At 47.4% G+C, this 19,769-nt stretch overlaps 1 protein-coding gene and 1 long non-coding RNA gene across 4 annotated transcripts; one reads left to right on the top strand and one right to left on the bottom strand.

Annotated features, from left to right (window-relative positions):
* Nucleotides 1-6,443: 6,443 nt before the first annotated feature.
* LOC144377927 (uncharacterized) lies at nucleotides 6,444-12,930 on the bottom strand. Its single transcript, XR_013439243.1, has 2 exons — nucleotides 7,952-12,930; nucleotides 6,444-6,770 (listed from the first exon to the last, which is right to left on the bottom strand). It is a non-coding gene; the product is annotated as an uncharacterized LOC144377927 (long non-coding RNA).
* On the top strand, nucleotides 8,381-19,417 carry Serpina6 (serpin family A member 6). Of its 3 annotated transcripts, XM_078050780.1 has the most exons (7): nucleotides 8,381-8,525; nucleotides 8,627-8,655; nucleotides 12,159-12,228; nucleotides 12,616-13,244; nucleotides 15,547-15,817; nucleotides 17,613-17,760; nucleotides 19,098-19,417. In XM_078050780.1, exons 4-7 carry the CDS (start codon nucleotides 12,635-12,637, stop codon nucleotides 19,278-19,280), a joined length of 1,212 nt encoding a protein of 403 aa, XP_077906906.1. In that variant the 5' UTR covers nucleotides 8,381-8,525; nucleotides 8,627-8,655; nucleotides 12,159-12,228; nucleotides 12,616-12,634; the 3' UTR covers nucleotides 19,281-19,417. The 3 variants fall into 3 exon arrangements, with proteins under 3 accessions (XP_077906906.1, XP_021591533.1, XP_077906905.1); XM_021735858.3 differs by lacking the exon at nucleotides 8,627-8,655; XM_078050779.1 differs by lacking the exon at nucleotides 8,381-8,525 and having other exon boundaries at nucleotides 8,627-8,693.
* Nucleotides 19,418-19,769: the final 352 nt, after the last annotated feature.

Below are 19,769 nucleotides of genomic sequence, written 5' to 3'. Positions count from 1 at the left end.
CAAAGTGGATTAAACACTGAAGTGGAAGGTCTGAGGCAGTAAGATGACTAGAAGGAAACATAAAGGAAAACTACATGATATTGGTCTGGGCAATGATTTTTTATTTTTCAGATTTGATCTTAGAATCTCCCAAAGAAATGGTAATTTTTTTTCTCTTGTAAAATATTTTTTAAAAAAAGAAACACAGGCAATGAATTTATAAACAATAAATGGGATTGCATCAAGCTTAAAAGCTCTGGATCACAAAGGAAATGACAGGATGAAGAAACAACCTATGGATTTGGAGAAAATATCTACAAACTGTACAGGAGGATAGCAAGTTCCAGGACAGCCTTAGCAACTTAGCAAGACTCCGTTTCAAAATTTTTTTAAATTGTCCAGGAATGTACCTCAGTGACAGAGAGCTTGCCTTACATGTGCAAAGCCCTTGATTTGATACCTAAAATTGAAAAACAAAAAAAGTAAAAAATTAAAATTAGAAATAATTTTTACAAAGAATCTGAGTGTTGTGGTTTGGGTATGCCTTGTCCCACCAAGATCCCATGGTGGGGGCGCTTGGGATCTTGCTCAGTATGATGCTGTTGGGGCAATGGGACATCAAGAGGTGAGGTCCAGTGGAAGTTTCTTCAGCAGTTGGTCTGTGCCCTCAAACAGCTTAATGTAGCTCTTGTGGGACACCATTTAGTGTCCAGTCACTTCCATGCCATCTCTCCCTTCCGTGTGCTCTCACCATTGTGACACCTCCACCATGAGGTTCTGACCAGAGCCAAGCTGATGCCAGTGATGTGCCCTTCAGCCTCCAAAACTGTGAGCAAAATAACCCTCTTTTTTGTTTTTATGAAGTCACCCAGTCTCAGGTATTTCAGGCTACCATCAACTTGTATAGTCATGGACTACCCCCAGATCAGCGGGGAGCATTCCCATCCCCACTGCACACTCCAGCCAACCCCCTGATCTAGACCCTGGGGCCGGAATCTGCGCTGCAGAGTTCCTTGGGATTAAGCTTGGAATCCCATAACCTCTGCCTCAAGGTGGCATTAGGCAGAGAAGACTGGACAAAGATAGAACTCTGAGCATGGACTTTAGCTAGGGCCCCTGGGGTCAAATCCTGACTCTTGTACTTAGTTGTGTGACTTAAGCAAGTCTTCTAACTTTTGTGAGCCACAGAATCCTGATCTGCTAAATGGAAGGAACAATAATCATCAACTTCCTTTGTTAAATACGCTTAAAATACACCAGAGCCTATCCTGTGTTCTTTCCACATATTTCCTGTGTAATCTTTACAGCAATCCAAAGAGACCATAGGTGCTACAGTGACCCCGGAACTCCAGGTCACATAGTAAAGTGCGAGACCTGGATTCAAACCCAGAGCTCTTGCTTTTGACTCTTATGCTGTCCCCACGGGATTCTTACAGGATCAAATAGGTCAATACACACTCAACAGCAAGAAGGTACCTGGTAAGGACTTCAGCTCTCTCAAGAGGTGACAGGCGCTGTGCTCAGTGCTTTATATTCTGCTGGGAGACCAGAGTAGAGCAGGAACTGAAGGTGGGAAGGAAGAAAGCAGGTAAAAGAGGTGACCCAGCTAATGAAGACGCCTTATCAGGAAAGCCCTGGGAAATAATACCAAATTAATGGCATCTCCAGGCTGTTTTTCTGCCTGTCCAAAAGGATGAAGGTGAGAGAGGATGATAGTCCTACTTGGTTCAGGAACTGCCCCAAGCCTGTGCCTGAGGATAGGACAGGTGGATCCAGAGGTGAAGACAGGTAGGAGAAGGATCCAGGAAGTTCTCTTGATACTCAAGAATGAAAAGGCAGGCCCTAGTATCAGTAACAAACAACCAGGTTCATCCTCAGAGGCCCAAGCTTCAAGAGAGATCTTGGAAGCCCTCTGGAGCACACCCAGCCTGCCCATCCCACCCCCAGCCTGGCTACCAGTTGGCACCCTTCTTTGCCAACATAGGTCATGATTCCCTGAATAAACAGCCAGCCAGGGCTCTGGAAGGCCAGCCAATACCCTTCCCTGGAAAATCTCATCACTGTTCTCTGGCTTGGCATGACCTGACCCACGCCAGGTAAAGCTTGGGCCATGTTTTCCTGGAGATGAGATTCCAAAGAGCACTGATGAATTACATACCTGGTGTTTTCAGAAACCCTGAACAACCCTCTGGTTCCAGGTTTTGTGGTCAGCAGAGTTGGCACAGTGCAACTCAGAGTAGCACATCAATATTTGTGTCATCTCAGAGGAGACATGGTCATTCATGGAAGGCTCCAGCCACAAGTTCCTGCCAGGATTTGGGGTGACCCTCTGAAAGACCAGCAAATCATTCTCTAGTGAGACCCAGATGCAATCGTGTCTGGCTCAGTCCATGAAAAGGACATCTGGGGCAGATATAGCTCTGCCTGAGTGGCCAGCTGGTAAACTGGAAGCAGGTCTCACTCACTGAAGGTCCCCAGCCAGCACCTGATGGGCATAGACCAGTGACTCAAGGAACACGTGGTGGATGACCAAAGGTGTTTGTGAAGAATGTTCTTATATTTTAAAAGAAAATATTTTTCTATTTTAAGAAGCTAAGAAGTTACAATCAAAGAAAGTTCTTGTCTGGCACAGTTCCTGCAGGATCCAGTATTAAAATAATAATTTTAGCAAAGTTCTCTTGATTGATGCCTTAAGATGTGTCAGCTCCTATGCTGGGCCCTCAGTATCATCCAGCTCTCCTGCTCACTCCATGAGGCAGGGACTCTCATAGTTCTGAGGGAGGTGAGTGAATGCTCTCAGAGAAGAAAAGTAACAAGGCCAAAAACTCACACTGGCAGAGAAAGAGCCAGAATCCAACCCCATTTTTTAAGCTTCATGTTTGGAAATAATTCCTAACTTACAGAAAAGTTGCAAGAACAAAAATAGTACAAACACCCATATGCCCCTCCTCTTGTCCCATAAACACTCCCCTCCCAACACACACACATATGTGCATATGTATTTGCATCTTTTCATAATATGTTGAATAAACTTACATCATACTCCTTTACCCTTAAATACCTCCCAAACTTTTAAGATATTATTTTTTCAGTAAAGCTACCAACTTCAGGAAATTTGTCATGAATACAATATTTTTTTCTAATATACTATCCATATTCCAATTTTTTCAATTGTCTCGATAATGTCTCCATAGCACAGCTCATGCTTCCTCCGTAACAGGCTTAGGTTCTGCATTTCATAAGTCATCAAGGGTGATTTGCTGGACTTTCAGTGGGTCTCCCCAATCCCTGGGAGGAGCTTCTTGACAAAGCCCTTTAAAAGGACCACCTCCTTCTCAGAAATCACAGCATCACAAATGTCGCGTCTCTTTAGTCTCCTCTTACAGGGTAACATATTATCTTCTTTTATGATACTAACATTCTTTGTAGAGGAAGGAAAATTTCATTTTGAACTCATGTTTTCAGAGATTTAGTCCATGGTCAGCTGACTCCATTGATCTGGGCCAAAGGTGGGCAGAACATTATGGCAGAAGGGCATGGTAGAGGATCTCTGCTCAGTTCATGGCAGCCAGGAAGAGAGAGAGAGAGAGAGAGAGAGAGAGAGAGAGAGAGAGAGAGAGAGAGAGGAGCCATATTCAAGATATAATCCCCCAGGGCATGCTCACAGTGACCCACTTCCTCCAGGTATGCCTACAGTTACCACCCAGAAGTCCATTCAAATAATAAATCCATAAAGTGGATTAATCCACTGATGAGGTTACACTTCTCATAATCTAATCATTTATCTTCTGAAAATTTTTTCATTATCTAACACATGAGCTTTTGGGGGAACACCTCACATCCAAACCATAGCATTCCACCCTGGTCCCCAAAAAACACATGCCCATCTTATGACACAAAAGGCATTCCGTCTCCAAGAATCACCATAGTCTTAACAATCCCACTATTGCTCAAGTCTAAGTCCAAAGTATCATTTGAGACTCAAGACAAACCCTTGGCTGTGAACCCCTGTAAAAAATTAAAAGCAAGTTACATACATCCAATATACAATGGCAAAGAGTAAACATTCCCGTTTCAAAAGGGTGGAATATGGACAGAGACAGAAGGGGTAGGACTAAAACAAGACTAAAACCCAGGTGGGCAAACAAATGCAGTCGAATCACACCAAGCATCTGCAAAACATGGTGGTGAAATGCAGTCCCCAAAGGGCGTATGCAGCCCTGGTCTGATGGCCTTTCCAGCTGCATCCCACATGGCCTCTCTCTGGGCCTGGCTCTACTCCCCTGCTGCAGCTTTCTTCAGCAGATGTCTCACCTTCCTGGCATCTCTTAAGACCTGTGGTCTCCATTTCAGCTTTGGCTTCATTTTCAGCTTCATGCATTGCTCCCTCGGGGGCTGCACGCAGGTACTGCAACCCTCATGCACACTACCTGACCTTCTAGGCCTTCCTTTGGAATATTGGGAGAGAGCTTCCATAACCCCATAACTCCAACATCCTGCATTCCTGCAGAACCCGTGTCCTGTGAACAATGTCAAGGTCAGCCACCAAACTGAACACGAGACATATTACCTTGGACCATAGCTGCAACAGCCTCTGAGTGCCCAGGAAGCTAAGCATCATGAGACAAATATTGGAAAACAACCTCCTGGGCACCTCTGCACAAGCAGGGTATCCCCATTGTCTCTCCTCAAATGAATTTTCACATTTACACCCTTGAGCCTGCAATAGTATGATCTTACTTAGTCTAGAGATTCCTTCAAGGCAACTTTCCTATGTCTCTGGGCAAAATGCTTAGCTTCTCTTTAATGGTGGTAATCTCTTTAGCAGCAACATCCCTAGCCCCAGTTTTACATGCATTTTTCTGACCAAACTTTGAGTTTTTAAAATCTTTCTTTTCTGCTTTCTGCTCCCAATTGCCACAGTAAATCTGTCTAAAAGCTGATAGCTACATCCATGCCATTGCCTGAGTGCTATTCTGCCTTGAATTTGTCCTTACCAGATTAATCCATTACCTTTAAACTTGGCCTCAACAAAGTCGTCTCAGAACACGGACAAAATGTAGACAAGTTCTTTGCCAGAATGTATCACAAATGGCCACTTGTTCAATTTCCAACAAAGTCCCCATTCCCCAGTCTTTACTGTCCACATTCACATCAGCATTCTGGTCTTCTGAGCTTACACCAGAATCTCCCATTAAGCTCTGCATATAGCACTAAGGCTTCTCTAACCTGCATCTCCAAATTGTTCCAAACTCTTCCTGCAAACCTGTACTAAAGTCTTTTGAACCACATGGTCAGGTATTGTCATAGCTACAAACCCGATTTTTAGAACCAATTTCTGTGTTGGTCAGTTTTTCATTGATGTGACCAAAATATCTATCAAGAACAACTTAGAGGAGAAAAAGTTGACTTTGGTCTCATAGTTTCAGAGGTTCAGTCCATGATCAACCAACTCCATTGTTCTGGGCCCAAGGCGAGGCAGAACATGGTGGAAAGGCATGAGAAATAAAGCTGCTCAGCTCATGGAAGCCAGGAATCAGATAGTGACATGTGTTGTGTGTGTGTGTGTGTGTGTGTGTGTGTGTGTGTGTGGTGCTGGGGATTGAACCCAGGGCCTCGTGCATGCAAGGGAAGCATTACCAACTGAGCTACATCCCCAGTCTGATAGTGACATTTTTAAAGAACACAATTTCTATTTTCATTAAATGGTGCCAACATACATTTGGAGAGAGATATATTTCAACTCTACTTCACACCATATTTAAAAATCAAGTCTAGATAAGTTGAAATTTAAATCTATAATGCCTTTAAAAGAAAATATAAGAGAATCCTTCTCAATATTAAAGTAGGCAAATATTTCTTAAAAACGACAAAAGTGGCATTAACTATAAAAGAAAAATGGATGAATTAGACTTCACTGAAGCTATGAACTATTTTTATCAAAATATTCCAGTAAGAGAGTGAAAAGATAAGCCACAAACTTAGAGAAGGTATTTTTGCTTTCCACATACATTCTCATGTACACAATAATATTCATAACACCGTTTTGGTCAATGGTAGATCATATATACAATAGTGATCCCATAAGATTGTATTGCCTAGGACATCACAGCTACCTACATTTGCATTAGTCATGCTCCTATGTTCACATAACAATGAAGTCACTAACAACATATTTCACAGAATGTTCCCCTTTCATGAGTGATGCCTATACCTCTATCTGGAAAAGCGTTGTTAAAGAACACCTCCAATGGACAAGGGAAATTAGTAAAAGGTAACCAATCTCATTCGTCATCAAATAAACACAATCTGAAACTTTCATGTGATACTACTACACACCAAAATGGCTAAATTGAAAATATGGCAGCATTAATTGTCAGCAAGACTGTGAAGCAATTATATCTCTCACACCCTTTTGTTAGATGCATAAATCTGTTTAATCATTTTGAAGAACCCGCAAACTATGCAATCTAAAAATTTTATTTTGGTTATCTGTTGCTATGTAACAATGATTCCAAACTTCAGTGGCTTAAAGAACAATTTTGCTATTACTCATAATTTTTAGGTCAGGAATTTGGTACTGAGTGATTCTTCTAGACCACATGATATCAACCGGGACCACTCAAAAGTACTCAGTGGGGCTGTCGGGTCTGACTTCTCCAAGATGACTTCACTCCTCTGTGGCACGCTGGCAGGAACCTGGAAGGTAAGACTCAGCTGCTCTCCTCTCCCTCTTCATGTTGTCTCATGGTGTCCCCACATAGTCCTAACAGAACCATCACATGGGTCACCTGGGATCAAAAGAAAGAGTTTCAAGAGACCAAATCAGAAGCTTCAAGATTCTTATTAATTATCCTTGCAAATCCCAAAACATCACTCCTTCCATATTTTGGGGTGGAGGGAGTACTGGGATTTGAACCCAGGGGTGCTTTACCACTGAGTCACATCCCCAGCTCTTTTTATTTTTTATTTTGAGCCAGGGTCTCACTAAGTTCCTTAGGATCTTGCTAAGTAGCTGAGGCTGGCCTCAGACTTGTGATCTTTCTGCCTCGCTTCCCAAGTCAATGGGATTATAGGCCACTGTGTCTAGTATCCCACATTTTATTGATCAAAAAAGTTGCTAGGACATGCCAAGATTTGTAAAGAGAAGAACAGACTCCATCTCTTGAGGAGGGTGTGACATACGGACAGATGGAAAAGGAATAGGGGGCAGATATGTTGGGGAACAGGGACTATGGCACAGAACTCTGGCTGGACACTCACAATACTCCATCCTTCTGGACCTCATGATTAGTCCCAGGATGGGAAATCATGCCCGGAGTACTCTATGGGACTTACATGAGCTAAGAAAATAAGAATTTCTCTCCTTCTGCAAACAAACAACCAGTTAGAACCAAATAACCCAGAGACACTGTGGCCACCTTTGTTCCTACTGTAGACAATAAAGTAGGAAAGTAGAAGACAGCCCAACTAAGAATCTAAAACAAGAAAGGGAGAGAGCCCAGTATGGTGGTGCACAGCTGCAATCCCATCGGCTTGGGAGGCTGAGACAAAGATCACAAGTTGGAGGCCAGCCTCAGCAACTTAGGCTCTAAACAACTTAGTGACACCCTGTCTCTGAATAAAAAAATATATATAAACAAACAAATAGATAAATAAATGGCAGAGGATACAGCTCAGTGGTAAAGTGAGTTAAATCCCCAGTTCCAAAAACAGACAAAGAAAAGAAAGGGAGACCTCTAATGAGGAATTTGGGACCCCTGGATCCCGCCATGCCTGAAGTTCTTTCCACTTTGGGGGACTCTTATTCATAAAACCCAATCAACATTCTTTCTTTCTTTCAAATAATTTGAGTTTGATGTCTGTCCCCTGCAATCAAACTAATGGATACAAGTGTGGGTCAGAGAGACAGAGCTAGACTTGTGGGTTGAATGGGGGTGTTAGATTTGAATGTGCAGGCAGATCACCTCACCTCCATGCACCTCATTTTCCTCATCTGAAGAAGGATGACAACAGCACTTCATTCACAGGAGCTCTGTGAATATCAAGAGAGGTCACCTGCAGGGGCCCTTGGAGATGTCACACATCTGTCTCTCCCACCAAACTGAGGCCCCTGGAGGACAGGGCTCCCCTGCTTTATCCCCAGCTGCAGCCGCATGTCGGGTTTTCCACCGGTATCCGTGGCTTGGCTCTTTATTAAGGGCACTGTGACTTCTCTGCCAGCTGCCACAGGGTGACCACAAACACTGTTGCAACCCCAGCCACATTTTGATATTAAAAAATAAAACTTCAGAAGAAAGTTGATTTGTACATTGCTGTGTTTACTTAAATTTCTTGAACAGCCTCCCATTGGCTAACGACTGGGGGGTGGGGACCACCGAACGGTAAAGGCCACTGTCCCCCCTCTAACCATTAACCAGCAGGGAAACTGGCAAACAAGATTTAGAGGACTGAGCGGGCAGCTTCCCACCAGCTTACTGTACACGTGCTGGGGTCCCCAGCGGCAGGCGCGAGCGAGCAAGCACAGCCCGAGCCCAGAGCCAACTGTGAGTGACTGCCCAGAACGCTCCATCCTCCTGCCCTGGCCCTCCTCTAGCACTAAGCAATGTTTGCAGTTTGCTTGCTTGTTTTGATTTTTTTTCAACAGGGCATTGAACACTAGGGCAGCCAGCAATGGTAAGAGGCAGCCCCGCGGAGAACTTCCCAGCTCCCAGGTCTGTGGGTTGCCCACGGGGCTCTTAACATCCCTGGGCTCTTGCCTTGCAGGGGGCTGTCGCTGAAGCTGTGCTAAGCTGCATCCCCACCCATCCCAGCTGAGGCTCCCACACCTGGCTGCAGAAGAGTTGGAGATCTGGGGATGGGGATGGCTGAGTGCCAGGCAGAGCCCTGGTGGGAGATGCCAGCCTGGGAGGGAGCCAGGGAGGGGTGCATGGCCAGCACAGTCAGGGGAATTCTACAGAGTCCCACACCCCCTCCCCAGTCCTCCCTCAGTGACCCGGGAACATCTGCGTTAACTCTGCATTAACCCACCCGTGAGGAGCCCTAGACCAGTGCCTGACCCAGGAGCCCGTTTGTGAAAGCAGGGAACACGGTGGCTCTTTACACTGGCGGTGAAGACCAGGAGGACATTCCTAAGATGCAGGCATGGCTAATGTCGGTCCTCTGCCCTTTTTATGGCTGAGTACTCTGGGGAGCTGTTTTGTTGTCCTCTGGCTCTCTGCAGAGAATGTCGGGGCACCTGGGCTTAGACCCCAGGCCTGCACGGGTTGCTCTGCCTCCTTGGCCTGTTTTCCCATCTGTAAATGGGTCCAGGACAAACCATGAAGTGAGGTCACCTAGGCCAAGCACAGCTGGGGGCTGTGACTGGTTCTCTCACCCATCTGGAGAGATGGGGAGAGTTTTAATCTCCATCTTGGAGAATTCTTACAGGAGGGGTCAGGCCCACAGTCTCCCCAGAGACAGGGAAAACCTGTGCCACCCAGGGTCCTCTCCCAAGGGGGTTGCAGACGGGAGAGCAGTGACCGGTGCCGAAGCAAAGGCTCCCCTCTATGTGACACAGAGGCTAGGACAGAGAGCACGGGGCGGGGGCGGGGGAAGGGCTTCCTGGAGGCAGCAGCCCAGCACCACCGAGTCTCTAAGACTGAGAAGGAGAGAGACAGACAGCAGGGAGGCTGGGACCTGGAGTGGGGCCACATGGGGCAGGGCTGGGACAGGTCCATGTTCATCTCCAGTTCTCCTCCCAGAGCAGGGTTCAGCAAGCACTGGGGCACTGAGATGACCTGCCCTGCCCTGCCCTGCCTTCCCCAGTCCTGCAGCCGGACAAAAGCCTGGTGGGTATCAGGAGAAGCCCCTGATACCCACCTAAGACATTAAGGGCACATATCTAAGGCTAGGGAAGTCCCAGGGAGCCCCTGGGCCACGTCAGTGAGACCAGCCTCATCTGTGGGCAACAGGGAGTTACTGAAAGCTTTAGCAAGAGGCATTTGACTGAAGAGGGGAGAAGGGGTTGGAAGGGGCTGATCAGGAGGCAGATCGGGGAGATTAGAGAGGGAGAGAAGCTGAGCGGCCACCTTGGGCCACTCACTGGGACTGGAGAAGAGAAGACAAAATCATAAACTCAGGCAAGGCTGAAGGGAGAGTTGCCATCGGCTCTGTTTCATGCTGAGAAAACAGGCAGAGCCTAACTAGCCCACCCCACATCACCTAGCTCAGAAACAGAAGCCCTGGGATCCTCCCTAATCCAGCTTGATCTGTCACGTGACCCAAGGAAATCAAGAACTCTGCTGCCATTTAGGTCAGAAACCAAATCTGGGGAAACATGAAACCCTCAATTTTGTGGTTCTCTTTCAAGATCATTTTGTCTATGCAGGGCCCCTTGAGATTCCATATGAATTAAAGGATGGATTTTTCTATCCCTGCAAACCTTATCATTGGGATTGATGGGGACTGCATTGAATCAGGGGTTGCTTTGGAGAGTAGTGTCACTTAACGGTGTTGCCTTCCAATCCATCAACATAAGAGATGTTCCATCTTTATGTCTTCTTTCTTTCCTCACTTTCTGATGTGTGGGGTGGAGGGGAGGATACGATGAGAATTGGCTCATGTGATTGTGGAGACCGAGAGTCCCATATTCTGCATGCCAGAGACCTTGGAAAGTGTGTGGTTAATTCAGTTTTGAATCTGATGTTCTGACAATCAAGGGAGCGAATTCTGTAACTCCCAGCATTAAGTTGAAGGCTCAAGAATGGACAGGGGGCTGCTGGTATAACTCCCAGAGTCCAAAGATCTAAGAACCAGGAGCTCCCATGCCCAAGGGCAAGAGAAAATGGATGATTCAGCTCAAGGACAGAGAGAATTTCCCTCCATCACCCTTTCATTTTGGCTTCTCAACTGAATGATACATACCCACATTGATGAAGTTGGATTTTCTTACTCAATCTACTCACTCAAACTCCTGGAAGTGCTCTCACAGACACACCCAGAAATGTTCTATCAGCTGCTATGGCCTGAGTATTTGTGCCTGACCAAATTCCTATGTTGAAAGCTAATTTCAACTGCAGTAGTGCGATAAGGTGAGGTCTTTGGAAGATGATCAGGTCATGAGGAGTTCATCCTCATGAATGGTACTAATGCCCTTAGGGAAAAAAAAAAAGCTGAGGGGACTCATCACTCTTTCTACCATGTGAGGAAGCAGAAATACAGCACCTCCTATGAAGCAAAGAGCTAGTCCTCTCAGACTGTGGATCTGCAGGCACCTTGACCCTGGGCTCTCCAGCCTCCAGACCTGGGAGCAGCCTGAACGGACAAAGACCCAGTCAACCTGATACATAAAATTAACCATTATATCCATCCTGTCAATCTCTGTCTTTTGACTGTAGATTTTGATCCATTTACACTTAATCGTAATTACTGAAGTAATACTGAAAAGGAAGAATTTACTTCTGACATTTTGCTATTTGTTTTCTATATGCCTTATAGCTTTTTTTGGTTTGCTTCTTGTCTTCTATGTTACTGACTTCTTTTGGTCTTAGTCGATTTTTGAAGTGAAACATTTTAATTCTTTTCCCCTTTTTGTTCATATTCTTTAGATGTTTTCTTTGTTACCATGGGAATTTCCATTAATGTCCAAAATTATAACACTCTAATTTGAATCTATAACAGCTTAACTTAAATAATATACAAAACTTGCTTTCTTCATACTTTTGACCCCTCTCTCTGATATTAATGCCACAAATTATCTTTATGCATTGTGTACTCAAAAACAGACTAATTGTTGTTTTTATGCATAAGCCTAGTATTATGATAATACTAATAATTGCCCTGCTATTTACTTTTACCAGAGATCTTTATTTCCCCATCCAGTTTCAAGTTACAATCCAGTAACTTTTCTACATTTCTTGCAAGGCAGGTATGTGGTAATGAGCTTTCTCAGCTTTCTCAAGAATGCTTTAATTTTGTCCTAATTTATTTTTTTCAAATATATTTTTAGTAGTAGTTGAACATAATACCTTTATTTTATTTATGTGGTGCTGAGGATTGAACCCAGGGTCTCGCACGTGCTAGGCGAGCACTCTACCACTGAGCCACAACCCCAGCATCAATTTTGTCCTAATTTCTAAAGGATAGTTCTGCAGATTCAGAATTCTTTGTTGACAGTTTTTGTTTTGTTTTTCTTTCAGCGCTTTGAATATATCAGCTAGATGGATATTCAACCTTTCTGAGCATCTGCTTCCAGCTGCCTAAAATCAGGTTAATAATGTTTACTTCATGAGTGTTTGGGTGAAGGTTAGATGGGAGAATATAAGCAAAATACCTAAATCAGTGGTGGGAACCTACTAGCCCTTGATCAATCACAGTGAATATAACTCATGTCTTCAAATAAGAAAACTGAAGCCCAAGTGAGTGTGGTGGTACACACCTGTAATTCCAGTGACTCAGGAGGCTAAGAAGGAGGATCACAAGTTTGAGGCCAGCCTCAACTACTTAGCAAGATCTCTCAAAATTAAAAAAAAAAAAATTAAAGACTTGGGGACGTAACTCAGTGGTCAAGTGCCTCTTTAGTCTGCCTCCTATGGCACCATGGTCTGCTGACCCAGAGGCCACCATAACATCTAACAAGCATTCTTGATTTGGCAGATCCTGGCCATACTGAACAATGTCACTTGCCCTGTATACCTGTCTTCTCTGGCTGTCCACCAGTGGCCTCTGGACCATCCAGGCTGAGGACCCCAATGCTGCTATAAGCACGAAAAGCCCTCACCGGGACCTGGCTCCAATCAATACTGATTTTGCCTTCAGCCTGTATAAGCACCTGGTGGCCTCGGCTCCTGACAGGAACACCTTCATCTCCCCAGTGAGCATCTCCATAGCCCTAGCTATGCTGTCCCTGGGTGCTGGTGGCCACACACGGGCCCAGCTTCTGCAGGGCCTGGGCTTCAACCTCACAGAGACATCTGAAGGTGAAATACACCAGAGCTTCCGGCACCTCCAGCACCTCCTCCGGGAGTCAGACACCGGCTTGGAAATCACTATGGGCAGCACCTTGTTCCTTGACCACAGCCTGGAGCTGCTCAACTCGTTCTTGGAAGATATCAAACACTACTATGGGTCAGAAGACTTGTCTGTGGATTCCCAGGAGTGGGCTGGGACCAGCAGACAGATCAACAAGTACATCAAGAATAAGACCCCGGGGAAAACGGCAGACGCATTCTTAGACCCGGACAGACCGGCCATCCCCGCCCTGGTCAGCTACATCTTCGCCAAAGGTACCGCCTCCTCATCCCCTCTGACAAACCCTATACCCAGGGCCAAGAACAGCAGCAGCCATCAAAATCCACTTTGGGGCAGAGCCTTTGAATTCCCAAGTTCACACCTGGGTCTCCATCTTCACCGCAGGTGGCTGGGAAGATGGGATTATATCATTTGGCAAAAATCAAAGTGACAGAAAAGCGGAGTGATTAGCCCAGATTCCGGGAGGCTGGTTCAAGCCCAGACTGTAACCGGGGACAGAGTGTCCACCCCAATGTCTGGGCAGAGCCCTGGTAGTGAGGTACCCCCTGGGCTAGAAACCCCTGGGCCTTGCAGACACAGGCTTCCCTCAGGTCCCCTGATGCTCCCAGAGCCATCCTGCCCACACAGAGCTCTCAGCCAGCTCTGACAAGGCCCACCTGGGCCACACCTCCGTCCCCACCAGTTCAGAGCTGGGTCTTCCAACATGCTATTCATAAAAATCTCCAGGGAGACTTGTTAAGATCAGACTCCAGAGCCCTTGCCAGGCCTGCTGAAGTAACAGGCTTCCACAGGGAAACCCTAGAGTTGGTGGCTGTAGTAATGTGTCCCCTCCAGCATGCCCAGCTGATTTCTGTGATTAGAGCATTCGGACACGTTATGACTGAGAATAAAATCAACTTCGTGCCCTTGCCATCTCTCCTCTCGAGAACAGCTAATGAGCAGCTCTAATTCCATCTGCAACCTTATTCTGCTGGACGTGTGACCTAGCATATTCATAGGCTCTAGGGATTAGGTCGTGGGCTTATAGGGGGGAGTCATATTCTATCTGCACCAAAACCCATGGCTCTTGTGGGCCCTTCCTCAATTTATCTGACAGCCTAACACATCTTCCTACCCTTCAGGTCTTAGCTAAAAAAGTCACCTCTTCTGGGAAGCCTCCCCTGATTCCCTTCAAAAACCCTTAGCTTCTTTGTAACCAGGACTTATTTTAGCAATCGACTTTTTATAACATGTAACTGGGACCCCCATGGCCCAGTTTCACTGAAGCAGTCATAGTCAAAGAAATGCAGGTGAAACCGGTGAGAGGAACAAATGGAACCGGTAAGTTCAGTATTCAACTCGCTTTCCAGATCCGAGGCCCTCGGGCTTCCTTTGGAGGCTGGTTTGAGAACCTCAAGTAATCTCACTTAAAACCTGAGAGGATTAGATGAAGAGTTTACCCTGAATCAGTGTCTGCAGCCGCAGAGCTTAGAGAAGGCATTCAGGATGGACCAGGCATGGTCCCAGGGTCTCTAGGCTGTGCCCACCCTCTCTCCATTGTCTCCACCCAAACCCATGAATTTTGGCCATGCAATCCAAGGTCTGTCGTGGGATGGAGAAAGGTCTGCCTGGAGCTATGCTCTGGCCACCTTGAAACAGCCTCAGCTGGAAGTAGTGGTCTCACAGGTCTTCAGAGCCTGAGGTCCAGGGCAGCCAGGACACCTGGGACCTGCTGAGCTCAGGTCCTCGGTGCTTTTATGGATCCCCAACTAAAGCCAAGAGGTCCTGGGGAGATTTAACCTGTGACTTTAAACATCCTGCAAGAAAACTCAGGGTTTGGGAATAAGTTCAGAAAGTCTGGAGAGGCTCACAGGGAGCCTCTGCGGTCAGGCAGGCTTTGGCTCAGCCTGAGCACCAACCGTCTTCCTGCCAGAGCTGACCAGATCTGCAAAGCCCCATCTGTGAGGGTGTGGGTTCCCCATTCTGAGGGGAAAAGCAGTCTAGATGGGGACATCATAGTAGAGGGGACCCAAGGTCCAACTGGGGGGAGGTTGGAAATCTGTGACCCCACAAGTCTTCTCACACTGGCTATGCATCCAGAAATGTGGTCTGGAGCGAGGAGCCAGTGGGCAGTGGCAGAAGCCTCCTACATGGACTGGCCAGGCTATCAGGGCGGGATGGAATGGATGGTCTATTTTCCCAAATCAGCCCCTTCGTCCCCATCTTGAGTCAAAGACTTGAATTCTGGCACCACTTCCAGAACTCTCAGAGCAGGGACCCACTCTGGTCCTACCCCCAAGTTTAAGACCCAGAAGAAGCCTCTCCCTCCTTCCTTGTTTGGAAGCCAATTTCAGAGAGTTCTTCCTCCACCCATTTCAAGGGCAAGAGGTTGAAACAGGCTTTAAACCTCTGAGAATGACCAGATCTTTGAGAACCTTCTGGCAGCTGGAATGGGGCCAACCCAGGCACGTGACAGGCGGCAGTGTGGCTGGTGTCGGGCACACCTGGTGCTATGGGGCTGCACTTCCTCACTGCCCCACAGGCCTAGCCCACATGCACTCTCCCACTTCTTCCCAGGCACATGGACACAGCCCTCCAACCCGGAGAGAACCGTGGAGAAGAACTTCTATGTGAATGAGACAACCACCGTGAAGGTGCCCATGATATTCCAGTCGAGCTCCATCAAGCACCTTCTCGACCCAGAGCTCCCCTGCCAGGTGGTGCAGCTGGACCACTCGGGCAACCAGACCATCTTCTTTGTCCTTCCCAATCTGGGGCAGATGGACACAGTCATTGCCGCACTGAGCAGGGACATGATGAAGAGATGGTCCATGTCCCTGGCCAGGAGGTGAGCCCTCCACCAGCATGTGGGTGTCTGCAGTGCCCACGTTCCCAGGCAGAAAGGGGTGCATTTGGTCAACCTTCTTCCCCGGACTCACTCTCCAGGGCTCCCCATTTTCCTGTCTGCTGGGTCCCCACAGTCTGTGACATTTTCCATCTATCAATCAGCACCTAGGTACTTTGGGGAATTCCACAAAGTGAGGTTTTTTGCATCAATTTCTTAAAGTGAGCTCACCAACCACCCAGGCCCCCACTTATCTGTTTTGCCATCTCTGTATCCGTCATGGACGGTTCTTAGGTCGTTCAGGGGATCTAACCTTTCTTCAATCAATCAATCACCCTGCCAATCAATCAGTCAGTAAATAAGAAAGTGAGACCACAGTAGGTAACAAAGGAATAAGTAGCAGAGGACAAGGGTGTGCATGCTGGCAAGCAGTGGTCGGGAGAACCCCCAATGGGTCCCTTCTGTCTCTCACCGGTAATTTAGATATTGCACCCGGTGCTGAGAATACAACATGATTAAAACAATAAATTTCGGATCCTATTCTGTTGAAAATGAGGGGAAGGTAATCTTTCTCTTTCCACCAAAAGAAATGTCCTTGTGAAAACTCATCACTCCTGGAGCCCTGGGGCCTCCCGGGTGCCCTTGGAGAGCCGCCCCCATCAGCAGGAGGCAGAAGCACCAGGATGGTCCTGGTTTCTTCCGGGCTCTGCTGCTACCAATTGTGTAGCTTTGGGGGGAATCCCCCAGGGCAAGGGGACCTCTCTGGGTTTCGGTCTCAATTTGGAATTGAAGGTGTGGCTTGCAGCTTCCTGGGGTTTCAGGTGGATGATGAGTTGAGAGGGAAGGTCACCTGCCCAGACCAGATGTGGTGTGTTTCATGGGTGTTTCCCGTCCACGGGGAAAGTCACTTGTCCCAGTCGTCTCAGATTCGTCCTCAACTCCTTTTGAACAGGGCAGCTCAAACATCACACTGGCTGGTGGCCCGTCCCCAGGCCTCTAGGGCTGCTTTTGCTCAGAGAACAGAGGGACGGCACCTCCCCTGCACCTGCCAGGGAGCAGGTGTGCTTTTGCTGACCCACCTGGCTTCAGGCCTTGGGCATCTTCTCTCCCTCTAGAGAACAGGAAAAGGAAGGACTAAGCCTTGATATGACAGAGTACAGATGCCCAGCTCAGCCCCAGGCCCCTCCCGCCCCAGTGCATCCAGCACCTTTGCACCTAGCTTCTCCACACCAGCACCATCGTCCAGTTCTTGCAGAATCTCGGAGTTTCAGCACCTAGGGCCCCAGTGGGACATCTGCTCACCATAGGTAGATGAGGACCCTAGCAGGACCTGGCTAAATTCACACAGCATTAGTAGCACAGCCACAGCTCCAGGTGGGTGCTTTCTCAACTCCCTGTATCTAGCAGGGTGTTCTTTAGGGACCAAAAGGATATCTCAAGGGGCCATTGTCTTCAATGGCCAGTAGTCCAGCTGTATCACAAGTGGAATCAGCTCAAAGGAATCTTGACAAGGAGAGGATTGCGCAGGTCAGATGAGATCAAGCATGTTCAAGGTGGAATGGCCTTAGACAGAACCAAGCAGTTCAGAGACCAAAGAAGAGGCTGCACATGTGGGAGAGGACAAGGCAGGGCTTGCTCTTTCCCTGTCCTTTCCCCTGGCCCCAGTGAGCAGGTCAGAGTGGGACGCAGGGGCCGGAGGAATCCCATGAGGAAGTAGCATCTTGGTGGGGGAGGTTGTGAGGCTATCTCCAGAGGCGGAGCCCTGGAACATCTAACCTCATCTGCTTACCCCGACCAGCCAGGTGCACCTGTACATCCCCAAAGTCTCCATCTCTGGCACCTATGACCTCAGGGGCGTGCTGGAAGACATGGGTATTGAAGACATGTTCACCAACCGGGCAAACTTCTCAGGTATCAGCCATGCAGAGCAGCTGAAGGTATCAAAGGTAAGTGTCTCAGGAAGCTGAGTTTTTCCCTCCAAATTTCACAATAAAAATAATAGCAATGAGTCACACTGAGCCTGTTCATCAACGGGCCTTTAGGTCCCAAGCTGAGAGCTACAGGTCTGGTCCAGGCGCTTCTATCCATGGCAGGAAAACACAACCATCCCAAGACCTCACAGGAAGCTGGTGACAGGGGAGAGCCACAACCCGCAAGCCTACCCCTCCCACCAGATCACACAGAGAGGACACTGGGAAACTAAGTCGTCATGGCAGAACTCTGAGCAGCAAAAAGAAACAGGGAGTGTGATGTCTAATTGGGGTCACATTGAGCCTTCTATCTGGGTATATTCATTATCCTTACACTTGATGGTTTGTATTCATTCATTGGTTCAGATTTTTTTTTTTTTTACTTGAACATGTACTATGTGCTCCACACTGTGCGAGGCTCTGGGGATGACTTCTTCACTCAGACACGGCTCCTGCCCTCAGAGCACAGGGCTTTGTGACCACAGTGGTAACTGCTCAGGACAGTGGATGCTGGGGGAAGGGTGCAGTCCATGCAGCTCTGGGCATGCCCTCCCTCCCAAGTTCTCAGAGTATCTAACACAGGGAGGGTGAAGACTTGCCACAGTCACAGAGCCAGTAAATCATGGTCTGACATTTGACCTTAGCTTTGTCAACTCAAAAATCTATTCTCCAGACCCACTGCAGGGATCTCAATCCCAGCTCAGCCTCTTCCTAGCTGGAGTCCTTGCTGGAAAGCAGACTGGATTAGAGCTCCCTTTCCAGAGGCTGCTGCGTGCATTAAATGTCACTTGCTGTTTGACTTACCAGATTATGATCTGTCAAAGGCTTTCAGTGTAAGCTCATCAAACATTTTAAGGATTTCAGAATTCCTCCTAATTTTGATCACAAGGAGCATATCAACAATCAAAGATTGACATTTTAGCTTCTGCCTGGGCTTTGCCCACAGGGTGGGTACCAGTGCTTCATGTAACTTCCACCTGGTATTTACCTAGCAAGGTGGACAGAGAGTGAGGTCTTCCTCCCCCAGCCTGGGACTGGTAAGGAACACCTGATATGGACACGGAAGCCCAGCTGTACCAGGCTGTGTGACAGCTCGGTTGGCACCCCTCCTAGGGAGGAAGCATAGCTGGGCCCAAGCCCAGGAACTCTAGTCCTGGAGCTGCCACTTACATGAGGATCCAGCAAGTGACCCCTTCAGAGTCTCAGTTTCACCTTCCACAAAGCAAAGGAAACAAGAACTAACAGTGATGGGGTGTGGAAGTGCCTAACACACAGTAGGACCTCACCTCCTGCCTTGGGTGCATTCTTAACAGGTGATTCATAAGGCCATGCTGCATCTGGACGAGGAGGATATGAAGCCAGCTGCCACCAAGGGCACCCTGGAGCTGGAGTCCGAGCCACTCACCATCAACTTCAACCGGCCCTTCCTTGTCATGGTCTTCGACCACTTCACGTGGAGCAGCCTGTTCCTGGGCAAGGTGGTGAATCCAACCTGAGAGCAATGACCCGGGAGCCACAGGACCACCTGACTTTGGGGGAGTGGGAGATTTCCCCTATCTTCTCCAGTTTCTCCTCCACCCAACCACAGTTATTCCTACCTTTAGCATCTTGTAATAAATAGCTGTCATTGCAACTCTCAGGACAAGTGTGTTTGAGAGGGGAGGCAACAGAAGTGATACCCTTATGAAGGAGTGTTTGCAACCCCCAGGCCTGAGGTCTCAGTCCATTTGGGCAGCCTGGGGTCTCCGATGAGTGCGCTAATCCCATTCAATCCTTGAAAGAAAGTAACTGCCAACCTAGACTACTAATCCAGCAAAGTTATCAAAGGTGAATTAAAGAGCATCCAAGATACACAGAAACTGAAGGAACTCATGACTGCTAAGTCAGAATTACTGAAAATACTTAAAGGATTCCTACCCTAGAAGAGGAAACAAGACAAACACACTCATGAGAACACAGGGGGGGGAAAGGTAAGAATTATTAGA

Source organism: Ictidomys tridecemlineatus, chromosome 5, assembly GCF_052094955.1.
Source record: "Ictidomys tridecemlineatus isolate mIctTri1 chromosome 5, mIctTri1.hap1, whole genome shotgun sequence".
NCBI lineage: Eukaryota > Metazoa > Chordata > Mammalia > Rodentia > Sciuridae > Ictidomys > Ictidomys tridecemlineatus.
The sequence above is the reverse complement of the archived record's forward strand: the minus strand, read 5'-3'. Positions and strand labels throughout refer to the sequence as shown.

Bases quoted from the DNA above. Each gene is read 5' to 3' on its own strand.
- Serpina6 (XM_021735858.3), top strand. From the start codon at position 12,635: ATGTCACTTGCCCTGTATACCTGTCTTCTCTGGCTGTCCACCAGTGGC. The intron at 13,245-15,546 runs GTACCGCCTCCT...ACTTCTTCCCAG, and splicing joins CAGCTACATCTTCGCCAAAG to GCACATGGACACAGCCCTCC. The intron at 17,761-19,097 runs GTAAGTGTCTCA...CATTCTTAACAG, and splicing joins AGCAGCTGAAGGTATCAAAG to GTGATTCATAAGGCCATGCT.